Source organism: Sardina pilchardus, chromosome 2 (assembly GCF_963854185.1).
Source record: "Sardina pilchardus chromosome 2, fSarPil1.1, whole genome shotgun sequence".
Taxonomy (NCBI): Eukaryota; Metazoa; Chordata; class Actinopteri; order Clupeiformes; family Clupeidae; genus Sardina; species Sardina pilchardus.
In genome coordinates this window covers 18598036-18616749 of record NC_084995.1, presented here as the reverse complement: position 1 = coordinate 18616749, position 18714 = coordinate 18598036, and the positions used below count along the sequence as shown (strand labels likewise).

At 45.7% G+C, this 18714-nt stretch overlaps 1 protein-coding gene across 1 annotated transcript in view; it reads right to left on the bottom strand.

Moving 5' to 3' along the window:
- Positions 1-11048: 11048 nt before the first annotated feature.
- vegfc (vascular endothelial growth factor c) overlaps positions 11049-18714 on the bottom strand; it is a 35385-nt gene continuing 27719 nt past the window's right edge. The window contains exons 5-7 of the mRNA XM_062554730.1: positions 17818-17921; positions 13924-14245; positions 11049-11594 (exon numbers count right to left, since the gene is read on the bottom strand). Coding sequence (XP_062410714.1) covers positions 11486-11594; positions 13924-14245; positions 17818-17921 — 535 coding nt within the window. The 3' untranslated portion in view covers positions 11049-11485. The remainder of the gene's footprint in view (positions 11595-13923; positions 14246-17817; positions 17922-18714) is intronic.

Here is an 18714-nt window from a genome sequence, read left to right as displayed (position 1 = left end):
TTTGGCTCTGCGTTTAACCCTCCTGTTGTGTTCGTTTCATGTTTACTATTTTTATGCATCCGTCATAAATGGCTGCTGCATTATACTGTAACTTGTTATAAATCCATAGTGATAGGCTACATATATTATCATCTAATGTTGTGATAGCTCTTTGTATCAACTTATATTCTGTTGAATAGTACCTGTTTTGAACTTGACCTGAGCTCATGCAAGTCAGAAAGCAGAACATTATATTGGGGAAAGGTTCCAGTGGGGGCTGGCAGAGAAGCGAAGGGGGGGAGTGATGGTGTGTTTGTGTGTGTTTTAATGTACAGAAGCACACAAACAGACCATCTGATCAATAGACATGCGCCTGGATTCAATTTTATACACTGACCATTTTCTCACCCATTCATTTCTAATAGCTGGTCATTTTTGACCGGGAATACACACGGGTGTTCTAAAGTTTAATTAAACACGCAAATTGTAATGCAAATGATCAAAATTTGTTTTATGTGTTCAGATGCCCTGCAAGTCATGGAGCCTCATGGGAGTCAGAATAAGTTATCAATATTTTTTAAAGAAAATGATTGTCAATCAGTCACATGCGAACACAACAGGAGGGTTAACACAATCATCCCGATGAAGCTGATTGGGCAGCTTGGCTTGCTGGGTCTCAACACCTCCATTTGCAACTGCATCCTGGATGTCCTGATGGAGAGGCCCCAGACAGTTCAGTTCAGATTGTCAGCACCAGCTCCAGAACCATCACACTGAACCCTGGTGCGTGCTCAGTCCTCTACTCTTTACTCTCCTGACACACAACTTCCAGCTCTCTCTCAAACCACATCATCAAGTTTGCAGACGATCTCTTTCTCAACGTCCAAAAGACCAAAGAGGTGCTCGTTGACTACTGGAAACAGGAACAGGTGAAGGCCACCGAGTTCCTTGGTGTCCACACTGAAGACAATCTATCCTGGTCCACCAACAACTACCTGGCCAAAAAAAGCCCAGCAGCCTCTGCACTTTCTCCGACGGCTGAAGATAGTCCATCTCCCAACACCATTCTCTATTCCTTTTATAGGGGAACTATAGAGAGTGTCCTGACCACATGCATCAGTGCGTGGTGCCTTTGATTGCACGCTGCTCCAAAGAGCCACTGTAAGAGACTCCATGGCCTCTTCACTAGATCTCGACCGATATGTTTTTTTCAGGGTCGATACCGATATCAATTATTACCACAAAAAGAGTCCAATAACTGATATGAACAACTGATATGTCAGTTGTCAAAAAAGGGAGGTAGATAGTAAAGGTGATATGCAGCACACATTTTCTTTTTTGCATTTAATTATGCAAACATTTCTCTCTTCTTTTGTTACACAATTGTCTATCAACTTGTATCACAAGTGTAAATCATGTGTATCATGTTAATCCAAAAGCTGAGTGAGCTGTGGCCCGCAATTATTTTCATAGATTACACAATGGGCTGTGTTGTTGTTGTCACAATGTGGATGCTTTGCCATGGTGCATGTGAGTGCATGAGAGAGGGAGAGGAAGGTGCATGCGTGATGACTATAGGCAAGTATAAAGGTTGAATAGTTTAACAAAACAGTTTTAAAATGGTTGTTACACTATTTAAGCATACAAGTTGTGTTGATATGTAGCTATAAGCTACACTTTAGTGCACCTACTGTAATACCTAGCTCAGGACGACATTTAGTCCAGGTCAGATTTATTATGGCCGGCCCTGGGTGCCTGTAGTCTTTTCTGCCAGTCCGTTTCAAAACGGAGCAATTAGACTTCTTGACTTATGCTATAATGGAGAACTTTGATTATACCAGCTGTAATCCTCTAGTTAGAAAGGTTGTTTATTGTTTATATGCAAGAAAATATGCTTAATCCCATTTGGAATGGTAATGCTTCAAAGTTCTGTTTTTCTGCGATTTGATGTATAGTGGAGAACTTTGATCATACCAGCTGAACTCCTCTAGATAGAAAGGTCATCTTGGACTTAAATTGAAGCTTATAAACTTGGGAAGTTTTTCATATACATTTGAGGCAGTGATATGTATAATAAAATGCTTGAAAATGATCACTTTTGATGACAATTGTCAGGCGGACAGATTTTTTTTTTGTCTTTTGGGGTATGTTGAGGGTGATATTTGACAGCAAAAAGGCAGCAATCCCCAAAATCTTTTTTTGGTAGTTTCCCCTATGTGTCAGGATACACCATGCTAAATTATAGGGTTATATGACCATTTATGTAGCTCCAGTACCTTAATATTCACTATTATGTCATTCCGCCAAAAGCTTTTCCCAAAAAGGGTGTTTTTTGGCTCCTGAGACCAAACGGGGCCGAGTTGGGGGTGGTCATTACCATCTTGTGATGGCTCAAGGTATAAGATAATAGGAAATAATAGTGAAAAAAAGGTAGCAAAAAACATCCTGAGGGGTGGACCTGGCTCCCGGCCTACTATATGTGGTTTCTGTTGGAATATTTCATTTCTTAGCCACAATCTCAAAAAAAAAAAAGAAAAAGAATGAATACTGCATTCAATAACATTTGAAAAATCATTGTATATGATTCTGGATCTAGTTTTTGCAAGATAGCAAATTGGCACTGATATGTAAGCTGCTGACCAGTAATGCAGCACTGATTCACATTGAGAGCTGAATTTTGTATTTTGATGCCCCTTGTCTAATGACTGATTGGAAGCGCTTATGCACTTGTGTGCAAGTTGTGTTGTTTGGGGGCAAAATTTGCTTTTGGTCCATATTTTAAATGTTTTGGAGGAGTTAGAGCTTTTTGCAGGCAAAATGAGTCATTGTGACCATTGGTGCCACTGTTTAGGCCTTTGCGTTAAGAGTTTTGAAACATGGTTTTTTGAGTCGACTACTGCGTCAAAGCAATCAAAAAAAACTGTAATAGAGGGGATTTGGTTGACCTTGGTTGACCTTGTTGCTTAATGCTTAAGAGTACTGACTCTCAAAATCCAGTCATCTGATTGCACAAAAACTGGTGCTCCAGGACAAAATGTGGTGTGCCAATGTATGTTTGTCTATTCAAGAGAAGGAGATTGTAAATCAAATAATTTCGCTTGTTGTCTTCAAATGGACAGACTGTCAGCACTGTCATATAAAATGGATGAAATAAAACAGCACAATGTATTAGCTCAACAATTCACAGATGTTTTAGACGTTCATAATAAAGTACTGTGTAAATGCAACATTATTGTATCATGGGACTGATAGCTGATTTCTGCTTCCATATACTGTATAAAGAACATTTAGGCCTAAGTGGAGCACTTGGAACACAATCACTGTCACGTCGCCATTGGTACGGAACACGGAACCACACAAAAGACTCTCTGGCTGGGCTGGACTGCCAAAGTGCTGCCACATAGCCTACACACAATAATAGATCCTACTGGTTACTGGTGGCTGCTTTTTGGATCAACTCGAATAAAGCTAGTAAGTGCATGTAAATAACAGACCTGGCCAATGTTTAACTTGGAGCTGAGGTGTGTTTATTCATGGTGTCATTTCCCAAGCTGTGGTCAGTAAAGCATAAAAGTCAGCATGGATCTATATACAGACGATTGTGTGGCTCCTTTTGACTCTGGCCGGTAAGAGGGTCCAGGGACTACTCCACAGGACAATTCAATTACCACAGCAATTCAGTTATGGTTTGGACACAGGCTGATTGGCTAATGATGAGTGTGGTCAGAAAATATACTTGCTGTACATAGACTTGTAAGATATACACTTATTGAAATGATATCTTACATCTTCTGAAAATATCCATGTATGAGCATATGATGTCATTTAAGATTCAAGCCTTTAAGAAAAGTGAACTGTCTCTCATCTAATGGAAACTAATGGCCCATCAATGATCAAAATGATTACATAGACATTGTACAGTATACACTGTATTGACAAAAGTATTGGGACGCTTGCCATTATAACAGAATACATTTCTTTATGCCATCAAACACCCTTGGCATGATGTAGAACAGAGATTGCGAGCCAGGCCTTCTTGTGCAACATCTGTACCTGACCTCACAAAAACTCCTCTGAATGAATGGGCAAAAATGTCATATTGTGCAAGCTGTTGCAGAAGTGAAGATTGATTTAAAATGGGATGTCACTGATTTCCCTGTGGGTGTAGTGGCAGGCCTCCCAATACTTTTCCCCACAGTGTTTGTGAACAACGAACACACTAAAAATCTTAATTGAACACATAATCACCACATCCTGAAACACACATGCTAAATGTCCAAACCAAGTCTGCAAGATTATTTTCTGCTTTTCAGCTTCAAGGTAAAAAGCGACATACCCCACCGTGTCCTTTGTCCCATACATACTGCATGTGCATTCCGAAAAAAAAAAATCCAATCTATTGAGTCGGACGGAGACCCGTATCACTGGGAATAACACTATTGTATATCTGAATTTGATAGCTGAAGTATATTTTCCAACTGGCTGGAGAAACAACGCAACAGGGATGCCTGTGGGGGGTAAGAGCTGTCAGTGCAGCGGCCCCCACATATTTACTGTAAATGGAAAGCCTGTTTGTGTGTGTGTGTGTGTGTGTGTGTGTGTGTGTGTGTGTGTGTGCGTGTGGGTGTGTGTGTGTGTGTGTGTGTGTGTGTGTGTGTGTGTGTGTGTGTTGGGGGGGGTGGGTGCGTTTAGCTTTGTTCCGTTTGGTTTGGCTATGTGCACTCATATTTAGATAGGGATTTTTTTTTGGACCACCAGCACGCTATGACAGATTCCTCTGATGTCGGGTCAAATAAGCTGTCTGTCTGTCTATGACAGGAAAAATAATGTACCCTGTCATAAAGTCATACCAATCCTCCCCATGTGTCTCCTTTTAGCTTTTAACGTGTTGGCGTGACTTTTCATGGTTAATAACGACTTTTCACTGTGTGGTATCCTGTTTCCTAAGTTTTTGTTTCTCATAGATAGATAGATAGATACTTTATTGATCCCCAAGGGGAAATTCAAGAATTTTATGCAACAGACAATAGCAACTTTTTACTGCTCATTTGAGCAATATAATAATGAATGGAAATATTTGAACTTGAACTAGCTGCTAATGGGGAGTGGATTAACTCCCGATTCACATAGACAAACATGGGTCTGAGGACAATGGAAACAGATTTATTTGCATTATTGTATTGCCTGTTAAAGCCTTAATAAGCTCTGGTTTTGATCTCAAAACTCTTCTGAGGGAGCAAGCCCATTTCGAATTCATACACAACATAAAAAGATACACATTTCCTTTCGCTAAATGTTCTCGAATGTGCTTAAAATATCCAAACGAGTTTAAATAGAAACCATATACTGTTTTAACCTAATGCAAATGTCAATAAGAAGACATGCACCACTGCATTAGAACCTTTTATAGAGGAGGAACTTATCTATTTAGATCCTATTGGACAATATCACATTTATATGAAACACATCTTTGTGTGGATGCTACAACTAAATCATCTGTCCACCACAGTCATGCCCTTTACTGCCACAGTGAGGACTCAATCTCCAGCTGTGGCCAGTTCCATTTCGTGACCAGTTTATAAAGTATCTGTGTTGAAAACACAAAAGTGAGACACAAGGATTTGGAAACATATAAAAAGGATCAGCAAAGCAGTGGCCTATTTTAGTGTATGTGTATAGTGTATGCATTTGCAGTAAGAAGAAAAAAACACACAGACGTTGGAGTTTGTGTTGAGTTATTTTCTTTAAAGGTGGATGTATGGGCATTTTTCCTTATTGCGCTGAGAATAACACACTCCCACTTGCCAAAGTCCACATCCTCCTTTTCTTGCCCCTCTAGATTAATTTTTCATTAGCCCTTAATGGTTTCCTCTTCCCACAGGCTAAACAAACAGAGCCGTCAGGGGGGGGGGGGGGGGGGGGGGCTGTGCGTCCCCGCCCACCATCGCCGGCGAAAGTTCACCCTGTTCCAACCACCAGGTGATGAAACTGGCACGGATCTTGATTCAAATCAGACTTAAAGGGATATTCCGCCATTTTTGGAAATACGCTCATTTTCCACCTCCCCTCGAGCAAAACAATCGATATTTACCTTGTTCCCGTTCATCCAGCCATTCTGTGAGTCTGGCGATACAACTTTTAGCTTCAGCCTAGCATAGATCATTGAATCGGATTAGACCATTAGCTTCTCGCCTGCTAGCTTCATGTTTAAAAGTGACTAAGATTTCTGGTAATTTTCCCATTTAAAACGTGTCTCCTCTCAAGTTAGAAAGTGCAATAAGACCAACTGAAAATGAAACCTGGCGTTTTTCTAGGCTGATTTGACATGGAACTACACTCTCATCTGGCGTAATAATCAAGGCAACTTGCAGCTACTGGCACTACTACTGCTTGTTGTCTATGGGGACTATTTTCAGAAGCTGCGTACGATATCACTGCGCCTATGGTACGTTTGCAAGTTGCCTTGATTATTACGCCAGATGAGAGTGTAGTTCCATGTCAAATCAGCCTAGAAAAACGCCAGGTTTCATTTTCAGTTGGTCTTATTGCACTTTCTAACTTGAGAGGAGACACGTTTTAAATGGGAAAATTACCAGAAATCTTGGTCACTTTTAAACATGAAGCTAGCAGGCGAGAAGCTAATGGTCTAATCCGATTCAATGATCTATGCTAGGCTGAAGCTAAAAGTTGTATCGCCAGACTCACAGAATGGCTGGATGAACGGGAACAAGGTAAATATCGATTGTTTTGCTCGAGGGGAGGTGGAAAATGAGCGTATTTCCAAAAATGGCGGAATATCCCTTTAAGAATTCAGTTAGGCTCGAGTGTTTATTGTTGTATTAAGGTGTGACCATAGTGACCCTGAAATTAAACAAGTTAGAAATCATAATAGTGCAAAGAGGTGTGAAATCAATCACATTTAAAGAAACAAAGCAGTGTGTGAATGCTGTGTACACATAGCCAACGGTGACTTATATATTATAAATTGTACAATGATATGTTTTTCCTCCTTAGAAATAATTGGATCTTGGTTAATGAATATCATTTGTTCAATGATAAATAAAGGAATGGAAATAACATTCGCATATGTGGTGTGATATTTTTCCACAATACACACAGGGCTGATTGAATGACAATGAAATTATATTTTTCAAAATCACAGAACTTCCCAAACCACCTGTCCATTACATCATTTGACACTTTTAGACCCCATCTGGATAGTCTCTTCCTGGAGATGGGAGCAAACGAAGTTCATAATGTTCACCAGTTCTGTAATCCTCTCACCCATATGTAACTTCATCATGGTTTGTTGTCTTCCTAAACCCACTTACATTTCACTATGGCGAGAGTTTTGAAATGCGTGGAAGAGTGATGTGACCAGCACGAATGATGCTTTATGTCAATTCTGACAGTCAGTTTTAATGTTCTGATGCTGAATTAACAGATGGGCTTTCTGCAATGAAGAGAGGTTAATCACACTGATGAAAACACGGGTAGTTTCACCAATGTGGATGTTGGTTATTGAGCTGTGGGGATAGAAACAGGCACGTAGCCACATGTAGACAAACATTTTGTTACAACTATAATGTTGTCAGTACAATGGGGCAATCATCAATTTAATAATGTTTATTAAAAGCTCCCAGAGGGCAACGTTGTCAGTCACCCTCTTAAACGTTGCTGTGAATGACAAAGTGAATGAAAAATGATGAACTGTGCTCTCCAGCGAAGCCAGATCCATAAAGCTCCGAGAGGGGCCAAAAGCAATGACCTCTCCAGCACATAACTGTCAGCCCGGACTCTGATTTATAGCCTTGGAGAACAGAGAGAGCGTGTCAGTTTCCCAGGCCTGTGTGAGCCAATCACCCCCCCCCACACACACACACACACACACACCGCACACACCGCACACACACCCCACACCCCAATACTCCTTTCCAGGTACGCACTTCTTGGAGCTGATCGAGTAGAGAAGCGCCAAACTTTTATCAGGCCGCATTTTGTGGTGAGCAACGCAGTGCAGTGCAGATCACTGCAGTCCGGTGAGGTTTCCCCTGAAATATTCAGCAAGATGTGGATGGACTGATGCCCACAGAGGATGGAAGAAAGGAAAGGAAAAGGCAGAGAGAGAGAGAGAGAGAGAGAGAGAGCCTGTGTGTGTGTGAGAGAGGGAGAGAGTCAGAGAGAGAGAAACCACACAAAGTGGAGGGCTAAGGTGGCTGCCAACACTGGTCTATGGCAGAGAGGAGAAGAGCCAGACGGAGCAATCAGCTGTGAAAATAAGGAGGCGTTTACAGGCGCAACACAGTCTACAGCGACCAGCCTCACAGACCAATCCACACTCGTCAGCTCACACCGAGCAAGCAGCCGCTCAATGGCCGTCGCACAAACACGTTGTGTCAGTGTACAGTACGTGTGGTCTAACTCCTGCGTCTGGTCTGTGAAGCACTGGTGAGTTCCAGTGATCTTGTTATGTGCAAAGACTTACGCACCAGGAGATGAAAGCATGGAGAATTATGATTATCATGCTTTTGGATGGGTTTATTCTCAGGAGTAAATTGTAATGTGTCATTTGGAGAACACTTTTGAAATAGGTCTTATACTGCCACTCGATCTCATCCATCAGGCTGCCTCTGCTTGCAACTTGAGCAAGGCCTCATATGAGGATGAGGGACAGACTGTTTTGTGTTCTGAGTAAAATAAACAGTCTGTATTCTATTCAATCCCTCTTGCTTGGAGTGTTTTTTTTTTTTTTTTTTTTTTTAAAAAGCCCCAACAGTGTAGCCTTTAGAGAGAGTACTCTCATCGCTATAACTCCTGCATTTCCCCCTTGATCCGTGCAAGGCCCGCTTTAATGCACACCTGCCTGGCCCGAGAGCCCCACTGGCTACATTTGGTGGGGTTAAGTGCAGAACTATAAATACTGACCATGGCAGGGCCCAGGTTGCGCTCGCAGAAGGCGGGTAGGAAGGTGGGCGGGCGGGCAGATACAAACCCTAACGCTCCCCAGGTGGACTGGAGTGTACAGTTCCCGGGTGTGGTAACCTGCTCGGAGACGAGACTATTTCCATACGTTTTCAATGATGACCTCAGGCTATGTCTACAGAGACCACACACTCAGACCGTCCTGCAAACTTTGCTTATAGCCTTTATTAATTTGTCTCTGCCAAATGCATGGTTTTGGCCAGCGGTGAAATTGATCGTGTTCCTTTTTTTTTTTTACCCCAGTCTCTGCCATTCGTTTGTACCTCAGCCAGTGCTTATTTAGATTTTGTCTAAACAAACGCTGCCTGGAAGTCTGAAGTTACAGCAGGTCAAATGGGAGAAACAGGATACTCATTTATTTTGACGTCTGCCTGTTCTGTTTGCAGAAGTGTTTTTGTTTCCTATTCGCTAAAGCACACAAACACAAAACACAACCTGGGACCCTTGTCGAGTTTTAATCTGGTACAATGTAAACTTTGTCCTCCGACGTGACCAGAAAGGAGTACCGACAGACCTCGCTAGCAGGTCGTCTGGAGCGTAGCGAACCATACGGTCGCCTCACCCCCCACCCCCCCGACCTCCCCCCGCTGCCCAGACAATGTGCACCGTCTTCTAGAAGGTTTGGAGAGACTGTTTTGGGTTATCGCAGCACGCTTCACGGTGCACGCATGCCTTTCGCATTTACTTTCTATCAGACGCCTCACAGGGGTGAACACGCGCGGTGGAGAGCCGTGCAGCCAACACGCGGCGCTCAGACAGATTCCCGCGCCACGTGTGTGTGTCTGTGTGTGTGTGTGTGTGTTGCTGTACCGTGACAGGACGTGTGGAAATGAAGAAGGATGGGGAGGATAGGTAAAGCAGGTAACGTGTTCCAGATGCGGCCGACTTCAGAGCCGACGGTGTGACCCGGCACGTGAACTGGCCCTGGCGTGGCACTGAGGGAAAGGAAGGGTACAATGTTAGAATGTCTGAGGTGGATGGAGGAGAGGGGGGGGGGGGGGTACGCTGTTTGAGGGGTTAAGAGGGTATAGGAAAGGGGCCATAAGGTGGGTAAATATTGATCTGAACAAAGGATCTGCAGCTTTAGGGCTGACTGAAGACGTGTCTCTTTCACTCTGTGTTGGGTGCAAGGAATTTATGAGGTCCCTGCTGTCATGGCTGGATGGGAGCGCTCAATGGAATGGATGGGAGTCCAGAGGTAGAAGGAAGTGTGCGCGGAAAACATGTACACAGACACACACACACACACACACAAACACAAACACAAACATACACACGCACACACACACACACACACACACACACACACACACACATATGCACACACACACACTCACACACACGCACACACACTGCTGCGTATGCCACGCGTCTGAATCAGGCCTTAACGGCCCCATAACATTGCACTCCGTCCCCTGCCCTGGCCAGAGCTCCTGCTCCTCCGTAGCGCGGGCTGTTCTGCTGCCCTCCTCCCCTCTGCGCTCCTCTGGGGGTCCTGGCAGGCTCTTCTCCATGCTGTCGCAGCTCTGCTATTTATGTCCAGGCCCGAAGACGAGCTTTCCTTTGGTGTTGAAGCCCATTTTCACATGAAGCGTCACCGTCTGGCTCGCTCTCTCGCCCGCACGCCGGCCGGCCGACTCACTCAGGGGGGGGGGTTCCGTCTGTTTCGGCCATTACATGTTTTCAGCGCGTCCACAGCAGAGACAAGTTGGACCGCAGGACCGTCCAAGCGGTGGGCCTGTCAAGGCGCGTTATGTTGGCAGAGTCCCCGGAACGTTCTATCACAGCTCTGCCGCGCTGTGTGGAGTGCTGACGGGTCTGCTGCAGGGCACACAGCACTCGCTGTGGAGCCAGCACAAGCAATGGCACCTCCACACCTCTATTCTGAGTCTACGGCACCAACATCACTCACTACACACACACTCTGATTTGGGGTGACAATAGGCAGAAAATCAAACATCTACTGTAGGTATACGTCCCAAAAAGTTAATATGATGGGCACATTATTTACTATTCAGCACGACTTTCCAATGGGATAAACTGGCATAGAAAGAAGTTAACCATATTTATATATAATACAACTTTAGATTTTATTTTAAGGGGCATCACATGATACAAAAATATTGATCACAGTGTATTTTCTTGTAAAGATTGGCATAGCTATAAACACAGAAAGTAATAATATTTAGTGGCAATAAATTATATAATCAATATCTGACACATACGCATAATAAATCGATTGACAACATAAAAAAAGACCATGGCTCGGGCTTGACATTCTCAAGTCTTTAGTATTAGTGTCCTCTGGTCTCTGAAACTCTGAGTTCAGTCTCTGTTGGCCCGCTCCATATTCCAAACATGAATACATGTCCATTCAACAGCCGGGTGGCGGCACACGCACTAATCCATGGTGGCAGTGTCCCTGTGTGTGATTGGCTGCCTGTGGCAGTAGCGGGCGCGGGCACTGCAGCATGGGCAGCCTCAGCGCCAGCCTTGCCCTCAGCGCCAGCCCTCAGCGCCAGCCTCAGTTCAGCCTTCCCCAGTACGCGGGTATGCATCGGCACACCTCCTCGCTGAAGTACAAGCCCGCATCGCACCTCCGCTTCCGCACCTCACACGGCGGCCTGTAGCAGCTGGGGGGACACAGAAGGAAAAGAAACGTTACTGCTGCACGTTACATTGCTTAATAACCCCTAACCCCATCTCCAACCCGCTACTTACACATGGCCTATAGCAGCTGTGGGGGAGCGCAAAAAGAAAAGGAAACCTTACTGCTGCACACTGTACAGTTAAATACCCCCAACCCTCATCTCCAGCCCGCACCTCACACACGACCTGTATAGCCGCTATGGGGGCCACGGAAGGAACAGAAACGTTACAGCATCGTTTAATACCCCCGCAAACCTTGTGTGCGGTTTCAATTGCCAATATGTCGTGCTCAGGCATACCAAAGCACTTTCTTCAAAGCAGAGTTCTTGGGCAATGTCATTGATTTTTTATTACGTCTTAAAGTTAAAGTAATTACTCTTTGAAACGGCAATAACTTTGGGGCTTGGAGTGAGCGGTTGGCCTGCTCGTCCCTGCTTTCCCACTCTAGCCCTTGCCGCGCAGCTTGTATTTGATACAGGGGACCCAATAAAACAGTCCGAATCTGAACCCCGTCTGCCATTATTAGCTCTCCCTCTTTTCGATATCCGATCCACAGAGCGGTGTGCACGACATAAATCAGCTTTAATGAGGCGGAGGGCTCCTGGCCTGTGGGATGGAAGTGGCAGAGGAGAGGAGAGGAGAGGAGAGAGGAAAGGAGAGGAGAGTCCAGGAGAAAAAAGAAGAGAACAGAGAAGAGAGGAGGAGAGCAGAGGAGAGGAGTACAGAACAGAGGAGAGGAAAAAGGAAGAGTGGAGAAGAAGAGAAGACAAGAGGCCTGGAGAGGAAAGGACAGGAGAAGAGAAGACAGGACAGGAGATGAGAGGAGAGGAAAGGAGAAGAAAGAGGAGTGGTGTAAAGAAAAGCACAGAGGAGAGGAGAGGACAAAAGAGCAGAGCAGCAGTGAAAGAGCCACAGGGAGAAGGTTAATAGCGCCTGTATCACTTACACAGGTCAGCACGGAGACAAGGGCAGAGAGAGAGGGGGGTAAAAAGAGAGAGAGAGAGCGCAAGAGAGGGGGGGGGGTATTTGTATAGACTAAGGTGTTTTGTAGATCACCTAGGAGCTGGGGCAGCCCCACACGCTGGCAGAGGAAAAGGTGGGGTGATCTCAGCGGTGATTACCGAACGCTCCCTCTTGGATTGATTTCACACCATTGTGTTGAGAGTGAGAGTTTTTACAGCAGGGCCACGTTCATGATCGTCTCATCTAACTACGAGTCTGGCATGCTTTGGTGTGGTTTTCCATTTCAGTTGGATGCAGATATACTCCTGTAGTGGAGCTTGCATTACTGTGACTAAGGAGACATCAGTGATTCTCAAATATGAATCACACATAAGCCTCTCTGAGCAATTTGCAACCTCTGGGCCTGTGGCACCTTTAAAAGATTTTTTCTAAAAAGATAATTTGAGGTTAAAAGCTGCAAAACCATCTCCTATCTGTAGAGATATGTAGGTTAAACTACCATCACAGGTAGTCTGAAGTTTGAAAGAGTCAGTGGAAACCACGCTTCACTTGGCAAACAAATCTGCACATTACTTCAAATACAAAGCCTGGTTGTCATGGAATCACACACGTTTGTCTTATCTGTCTGATTTTAATTTGGACATAATGGCTTTCCAGGACCCCCACAGTCAGTCATGTCTTTGGAGAGCAGCTAATTATAGAGGAAGAATGTATTCTTTTATTTTTGGGAGTTGTGGCTGCGTGCATGGCTTTCTACTGACTCTGGCTGCATGTTAAAGTGAAAACTTATCAAAAACAGCTGCTATGGATTTCTATCTGAAATGGACAGTGTCATGTGCTGTCAATATTTGGCGCAACACATCTCTCTCTTTCTCTTTCTCTCTCTCTCTCTGTCTCTCTCTCTCTCTCTCTCGCTCTCTCTCTTTCTCTCCCTCTCTCTCTGTGGCTTGGCAAAGCACTGACAACATTTGATCCTTAAGGATTCCAGAGGATTAAGCCATCTCTTCTCAAGAAATCTGACCAGTAATAATGATAGCAAACTCATGATGCCCCCTGAGCTACGTAATACACCAGCCTTCCTCCACACGCTCTTCTCTCATGCCGAGAGACATTCATTACAGTTACAAACACTTGGGTTACATCTCACTCCAGGGGGAAGGTTAACATCTAGGCTTGCTCAACATTACTTTCCTTATGAATGGTGCCTTTTTTTTTGTGTGTGTGTGCGCATGTGTATGTGTGCCCCCCCCCCCCCCCCCCCCCCCCCCCCTCCAGATGTATGTGTACAGATGTCTATGCAGTATGGTGTTTCCATACTCTGACGAACAAAACATTTTGTTCGAGTCTTACCTGCATGTGCCCTGGTGAAACCTCCGGCCTTTGAGGAAACACCTGTTGGGGGACTCGGTGCACTCGCAGACGCACTTGGTGCGGTTCAGCGGCTGGCTCTTGGGGCACACCTTGGCGCAGGAGCACTGGCAGGTGTCCTTGTTGAAGGCCTGGTTTGGGCCGCAGGACGCGGGCTGGGCTTTGCAGGCGCACTGGCAGGTGTTCTTGTCCAGGTAGTGGTGAGGGCCGCAGCCGGCCAGACGCAGTGGCTTCTTGCAGACGCACTGGCATGTGTCCTCGTCCAGCTCCTTGTCTGGACCACAGATGTCTGGCTCAAAGGGCTCTGGGGGAGAAGAGAGAGACAGAGAGAGAGAGAGAGAGAGAGAGAGAGAGAGAGTGAGTGAGAGAGAGAGAGTGAGAGAGAGACAGAGTGTTTTTGAATGGAGGCTCATATCCCATCTGTGTTTGCTTGTCCTTGTTTTTCTTTTTTTTTTAAATGAGACAACCAGCAGAGGCAAGCTATCATCTTATCGTCATCTTCTTAGATTACAAAATGTACTTGTATAGCTAGTGTTGTCAGCATTTGGTCACATCTTCAAAATATTCACACATATCTTGCGTAATGTCCACTCTTCGCTCTAGAGAGAGCTTAGGATCTGTCATCCACTCTTCAAAAAAAAAGTACGGAATTTTTGGCGTTTCTAAGCACTTATGTAAGTGGACCAACACAGCCAACGCATCCAGGGCAACAGTTGTTTGACATCATGATAAACAGTTATTGGAGTACAACATTCCTGATCCGAATTCCTGGTGAAGCACGTCCCCAGCCCCCCCCCCCCCCCCCCCCGTGGCACAAACAGATGTTATTGTTTTCATCGTTGCCAAACAATTGAATGTGACGGCTAATTTAGTCTTCGAAAAAAAAAACAGTTTTGTGCCGTAGTTTTTCTTCTCTCCTCTGATTGTTTATTCCCATGTTCCTGAATAATAATTGTTCACAGATCACCCCGCATGACTTGCAAGTTGCCATGACTTTGCTTATCCCTTTTCATGACAAGCAAACTGAGACCGTGCTAACTCCGGATACGAACGTGCGGTTTCACCTCCGAGGGCTCAGCAAATGCAGCAGTGGGCCCTTTCCCTATCCCTGGTGGCTAGTGTGGGCCCTCAAACTGAAACAAAAAAAATACCGCTTCATGCTCAACCTGTTGATTCATCGTTATTGCAGCGGTAGCGCAGCATCTTGTAAAGAGGTCGAGATGTCATCCTTCATATATTTAATGAGCATGGTCTATGCTTGATCACACACCGTGGTTTTGAAGGACTTTGTGTGAATATTGTGTTTGGGGCGAGCCGTGGCCGACTTACTGTAAATTAACGCGGCGCAGGTTGGTTTTTCCTGGCCTTGACCCATGTTTGCATGGCCATCTCAAAACAGGGGCCTTGATGGCTTTCCCATCATGGGAGATGTCAAAGCCTGGGTATATACTGTACCCTACAATGAATCACTGAAACTGTGCTAAGTGTGTGTGACAGTGTGAGAAAGAGGGATTGTTATGTTTCCCTGCGTTTTATATAGAAGTGTTGTCCCTGGCATTCACTACATATGTTCTGTCCATCATGTCTGTGTGTGTGTGTGAGAGAGAGATAGAGAAAGAGAGACAGAGTGAGAGAAAGAAAGAGTGTGCGCATTCCCTGTCAGAATTGAGAAGCTGAGCCACTGCAGCTGACGTCCCCAGGGAGTCTGAGGGTGCGCTGGCTAATTTACGGGGGCGATGGGCGCCCGGCGCTGAGCTGAGCTGAGCTGAGCTGAGCTGTGGTTGTCTCGCCCGGGCCTGTTCTCCACTCCACTGGAGCCTCTGTTCTGCACCTCTGGCTTTACACCGAGGGCTTGGGAGGCAGATCACACTCCCCTCACTCCCACAGGGCTACAGGGAGGCAGCACTGAGGTCATCGAGAGATAGAAACTTGGGGACTACGCTGGATTGTGTGTGTGAGCGTGAGTTTGTGTGTGTGTGTCTGTGTGTTTGTGTGTGTGTGTCTATCACCAATTGAAAAGACAAAATCAAGCATGTGCAGACAGCTTTTCGCTTCACGTGGGAGAATCAGAATACTAATTAGTCCAGTAAGACGATCCAGTGAATTGCAGCATCCAAAAAAAAGACAAACGAGTCCAGTATTCGTCTCCCCGTGTCCATTCCAGCGCTGACAATGATTAATTTCACCACTGTTTTCCCTTCTCGCATTACCTCGCTCGAAATATTTTGTGTGACCCGTGTGATGTATTGTGGCGAGAGCCTCCGCACAGCACTGGGATGCCACAGCCATCAGCACTTACGTTCCTATCTCTGGAAATCAGCATGCACAAATCCCCTTCACCTCCTTACCGAACTCCCCTTTCTCTTTCCGTCTCACACACACACAAGCTGTCTCCCAAAGTCACACACACACACACACACACACACACACACACACACACACACACACACACACACACACACACACACACACACACACACACACACACACACACACACACACACACACACGCGCGCTATACATCTCCCGTACAGTCTGTTCATAGGCCTATAATATATATAGTGCGTGTGTTGGCGTGTGTGTTTGTAAGAGTCAGGGCTTATGTTCCCTGTCTGGGGTGCCCTGTGTGTCCCTCTGGGGCCGCACCTCCAGACTCCTCCACTGCACCCCTATTTTCCACGTCACAAGCAGTTAGGCTGAGGGGCCACTCAGATAAGGCCTGTTGGACGACTGGGCCGAACACAGACCTTCCCCTCACTCACCTGAACCATACTCTCTCTCTCTCTCTCTCTTTCCCTCTCTCTCTCTCTCTCTCTCTCTCTCTCTCTTTGTAGCCTGTCAAAGAGCCGGAAAGGAATGGTTTGATTTAAAGACATCTGTTTCGGAGGGGCCAGGATGTTTTATTACTTTAACGGACGGCGAAGAAAAAAAGTAACTGGTTACCTCCAAGCCGGATTGCTGTAGCGCTGAATCAACATTCCAGAGAGAGATTCACCTTCTGCATCCCCCCCAACGTCCCCATGACAAAAAAAAACCCAAAACAATGGCTGCAGTTGATTGGCTATTTGGTTTTAAGTGCTTGGTAAACACTGGGTTTCCGGACTGAGGGAGCCAAGGACTTCAGAATTTGGAATGGGGAATGTGGAGTTCTGGGATTTGTATTTCTTTCTCTCCCCTTCTCTGTCCCAGGGTTGTTTACACAGCACTCTCAGAGCCACGTCCACTGTGAAAGCGTGGGCCTGCTGTGTTTCTGGTCACGGCAGCCCAGGGAACCCGCTGGGGGAGTGGGGACGTCTCCACATCTGCTCGCACACAAAAAGGCTGTTTGGCTGCAGCCGTGTGTAAAAACGCAGGCCCCCGTAGAGACAGCCATTTGGACTCATCTGCTCTTGTTGTCCTACTTAGCGGATGGAGGACGGCTGATTGAACTGAGGCTCGGAGAGTATTTAACACGCCAAGAATCTGGCATATGCTTGCCGACGGAAGGGACCCGATCGCCCGCTGCTGTTTCATATGCTCTCCTATCAGGCGTTCCGCTTCGCCAAGCCACAATAAACAGCCATGTCATCACATGCTGAACATGACAAATACTCTCATCAGCCGACAGAGTGCGTTTTCCTGCACCTTCAATTAGAGCTCCACTCACAACTTAGCTTGGTAATAAACACAAGGGCTGGAGCGGTAGGAGACTCCATAACAAATAAATACAGACAGATGCATACAAAACATTCCCATAGTTAAACAATCACACATACAATCACACATACACACACACACACACACACACACACACACACACACACACACACACACACACACACACACACACGCAGACATATGCAGCACGCTAGACATTCGCACATGTGCGTCTCTCACCAGATTGAGGGGAATGGAGGGGAGCTCCTTGTTGGGGCACACATCTGCACAGGCGATGGCTCCAGCTGTGATTCTTGGGGCATGTTTTATTGGCCACATGACATCTGCGGAGGAAACAGGCCATTAGTCAGGAGACAAACGGTAGCTGGCGCAGGGTGCCATTTAAAAAACAAACAAATCAGTTAGCATCTCAATTAGTTTTATCAGTCGAAGACAGAGCAGGTCTGCTGCTTGCGGTTGCAAGTCAACAGACAGGGGTTCTCGAACGGAAATTGAAAACAGCACATCTCTATGAGAGAATGTATCGCAAGCCAAAGCATGGGATTATCTCTAGGCTCTCAAAACGTGGGAATCTTCACTTCAGACTTCATCTTCTCGCCTCATTTTTCTTTTCAGAGTCTGACACCCGCCCTAATAACCATTTCACCTTGAACGTACCTCGTACCTCATCTGATACATTTTACGGTCAGAGACACGTTGTTATGAAACACTTCCATGACTCTCACCCAGGGAGGAGGACTCTGTTTTGAGGTTTTGGCCTGTCTCTGCTGGACCTGTCTCTGGGCATCACCCCTGAGCAGGAGGAAGTGGGCTTGATGCGCTCGGAGACCGGCCCTGTACACCCCCACCCTTAGCCTAACACAAAGCACATGCTAGTGCTGGCATACGGGTCAACCTCCAATAAAACCGCAGGCCACAGGCACTCCATCGCCTCATCCAGGTTCCGTGTAGTCCGCTCCTGAGGCCGGCGTGGGCCCAGGGGTTTTTTCGTAAGAGCCCTGGAGTGACTAGCCCACGTGGCTTTGCCAGAGAAAACATCACAGCCTTTTTTTTTTAAACCTTGTCTGACCCATTAGGGTATTTAATAGCACTAATTCGCTCTCTTAAATGTAGTGC